This window comes from Malurus melanocephalus, unplaced genomic scaffold, assembly GCF_030028575.1.
Source record: "Malurus melanocephalus ecotype Western Australia unplaced genomic scaffold, MMel_1.1 scaffold_591, whole genome shotgun sequence".
Lineage (NCBI taxonomy): Eukaryota > Metazoa > Chordata > Aves > Passeriformes > Maluridae > Malurus > Malurus melanocephalus.
This window is the reverse complement of record NW_026623823.1, coordinates 259,418-261,587: the sequence shown is the minus strand read 5'-3', so window position 1 is coordinate 261,587 and position 2,170 is coordinate 259,418. Positions and strand designations below refer to the sequence as shown.

Below are 2,170 nucleotides of genomic sequence, written 5' to 3'. Positions count from 1 at the left end.
TCCATGCAAATGAAGCCCCGCCGCCCGCCGCCCGCAGATCAATAGGGACGCGGGGGAAGGAGCATGCATTCCGCCTGGGCCGGCGCGGGGAGAGCCGGCCGCCGCACGCCCCAAGCGCCCCCCGAAACATCCCCCCCCGACGGCTCCCCGCAGGCTGCCGGGGCACCCCCCTCCCGCGCCCGCMGAGCCCCTCTAAAGCGACAGCTTCCCTCCTCTGCTTTCTTATGAACCCAGGATGAGCAGCAAAGAAGACCCGAGCAAGTGCTGTCCGGCGGCTGCTCCCATCTCCAGTTTCACCATCCAGTCCATCCTGGGCAGCGGCAGCGCCGATCCCCCCCGCGAGGCCGGCGACAGGGCGCCCGCCTGGCCAGCCCGAGCCCGGACCCTCTCCCTGTCCTCGGAGGACGAGGAGCCGGAGGAGAGCTGGAAGCACCGCGGCTGCTTCTGCCCCGAGGCTCAGGGCCCCGCCGAGGCGTGCCACAAGCACCAGCCCCTCAGCTTCACCTGTCTCGGTGAGTACCCGCAGGGATGGGACGGGACGGKGCGGACGGGAAGGGCCGCGGAGGGCTCGGCCCCGGTCCGGCCCCCGCCGGGAAGAGGGAGGCGGGGGCACGTCGCACCCTCTCTGCTTTCGGGGCACAGAGTATCTGCGCCGTCCGTGGGGGAAGCGGGGAGGAAAGAACTCGAGGAAAAATAGGGTGGCTTTTATTATTTTCTTTGCCATCCCACGCGGGGTTGATTTCCCCGAGGGATGCGGTGCGATGGATAACGCTCGTTTCCTTAGATCCTGATTATTTACAGCGCTCGGGCAGTAGGAAGAACGCTGTTTATGTTTTTAAGCATTATTTCTGAATAAACGGTCTGTGAAATGCGATGCTGTAAAGTAAAATTTGCCAGCTCGTGTCGGATAGGAAGCCTGGTGCTCAGCTGCTTTCACTGTGGCATGCACATCCATCCATCCATCCATCCATCCATCCATCCATCCATCCATCCATCCATCCATCCATCCATCCATCCATCCATCCATCCATCCATCCATCCATCCATCCATCCATCCATCCATCCATCCATCCATCCATCCGACGGAGGGACAGAATACCCAAGCGGGGACGTTTCCCCCGGCGTCGGTTGCGTGTTCCACCGGGAGCAGAGGTGGCGGGTGCTCGCTCGGAGTGTCCCCTCGGTGCTTCCCCCCTCCGGGGCGGGGGTCTCGGCCGTCGGGGGTCCCGGTGCTGGCCGCCGTGCGACCCCCGCGCTGTCGCTCTATTGCAGGCAGCACCAAGGGGAGCGGAGCGGCGGCYGCGGGCAGCGGAGAGCGGGGGCCCTTCCTCTCGCCCCCCCAGCAGGACTGTAAGGACGAGAAGGAGAAGCCGCTGGGACCCTCCTCGCCTTCCTGCGGGGACCGGCAGCGCGACGGCGGGGACCGGCAGGCCGGCRCCGCCAAGAAGAAGACGCGCACGGTGTTCAGCCGCTCGCAGGTCTATCAGCTGGAGTCCACCTTCGACATGAAGCGCTACCTGAGCAGCTCGGAGCGGGCCTGCCTGGCCTCCAGCCTGCAGCTCACCGAGACCCAGGTGAAGACCTGGTTCCAGAACCGCAGGAACAAGTGGAAACGGCAGCTCTCGGCCGAGCTGGAGGCGGCCAACATGGCCCACGCCTCGGCGCAGACTCTGGTGGGGATGCCGCTGGTGTTCAGAGACAATTCCCTCCTCCGAGTGCCGGTGCCCCGGTCCATCGCCTTCCCTGCCCCTCTCTACTACCCCGGCAGCAACCTCTCGGCCTTACCGCTCTACAACCTCTACAACAAGATCGACTACTGAGCCCCGCACCCGCGCCCCGCGCCCGCCCCGTCGGGACCGCACCGGGAGCGGGGCCGGGGTCGCCGCGGGGGCTCCGTGCGGGGTCTCGGGCCGCCCCCTCGGCGGGGACACAGCACCGAAACTGATGGGAGGGACGGGCAAACGGAGAGCCCGGGGCCCCGGGGGCACCCCCGGCTCTCCTCTCCTGCTATCTTGCCACTTGAAAGAAAAAAAAAAGAGAAAAAAAAAAGAAGAATTAATTAAAAAAAAGCGTTATTTCAGATCTGTAAATATTTTTAAAGAAAGTAAGAAAGAAAAAAAAAATTAAACCGTTTTAAGCCTCGTTTGTAAATTTGCCACCTCGGTCGCGT

The 2,170-nt window shown here is 63.7% G+C and overlaps 1 protein-coding gene across 1 annotated transcript; it reads left to right on the top strand.

Annotated features, from left to right (window-relative positions):
- Positions 1-235: 235 nt before the first annotated feature.
- Positions 236-1,820, top strand: HMX2 (H6 family homeobox 2). Its single transcript, XM_057382895.1, has 2 exons — positions 236-512; positions 1,273-1,820. The coding sequence occupies exons 1-2, from the start codon at positions 236-238 to the stop codon at positions 1,818-1,820; spliced, it is 825 nt and encodes a 274-aa protein (XP_057238878.1).
- The last annotated feature ends 350 nt before the right edge of the window (positions 1,821-2,170 follow it).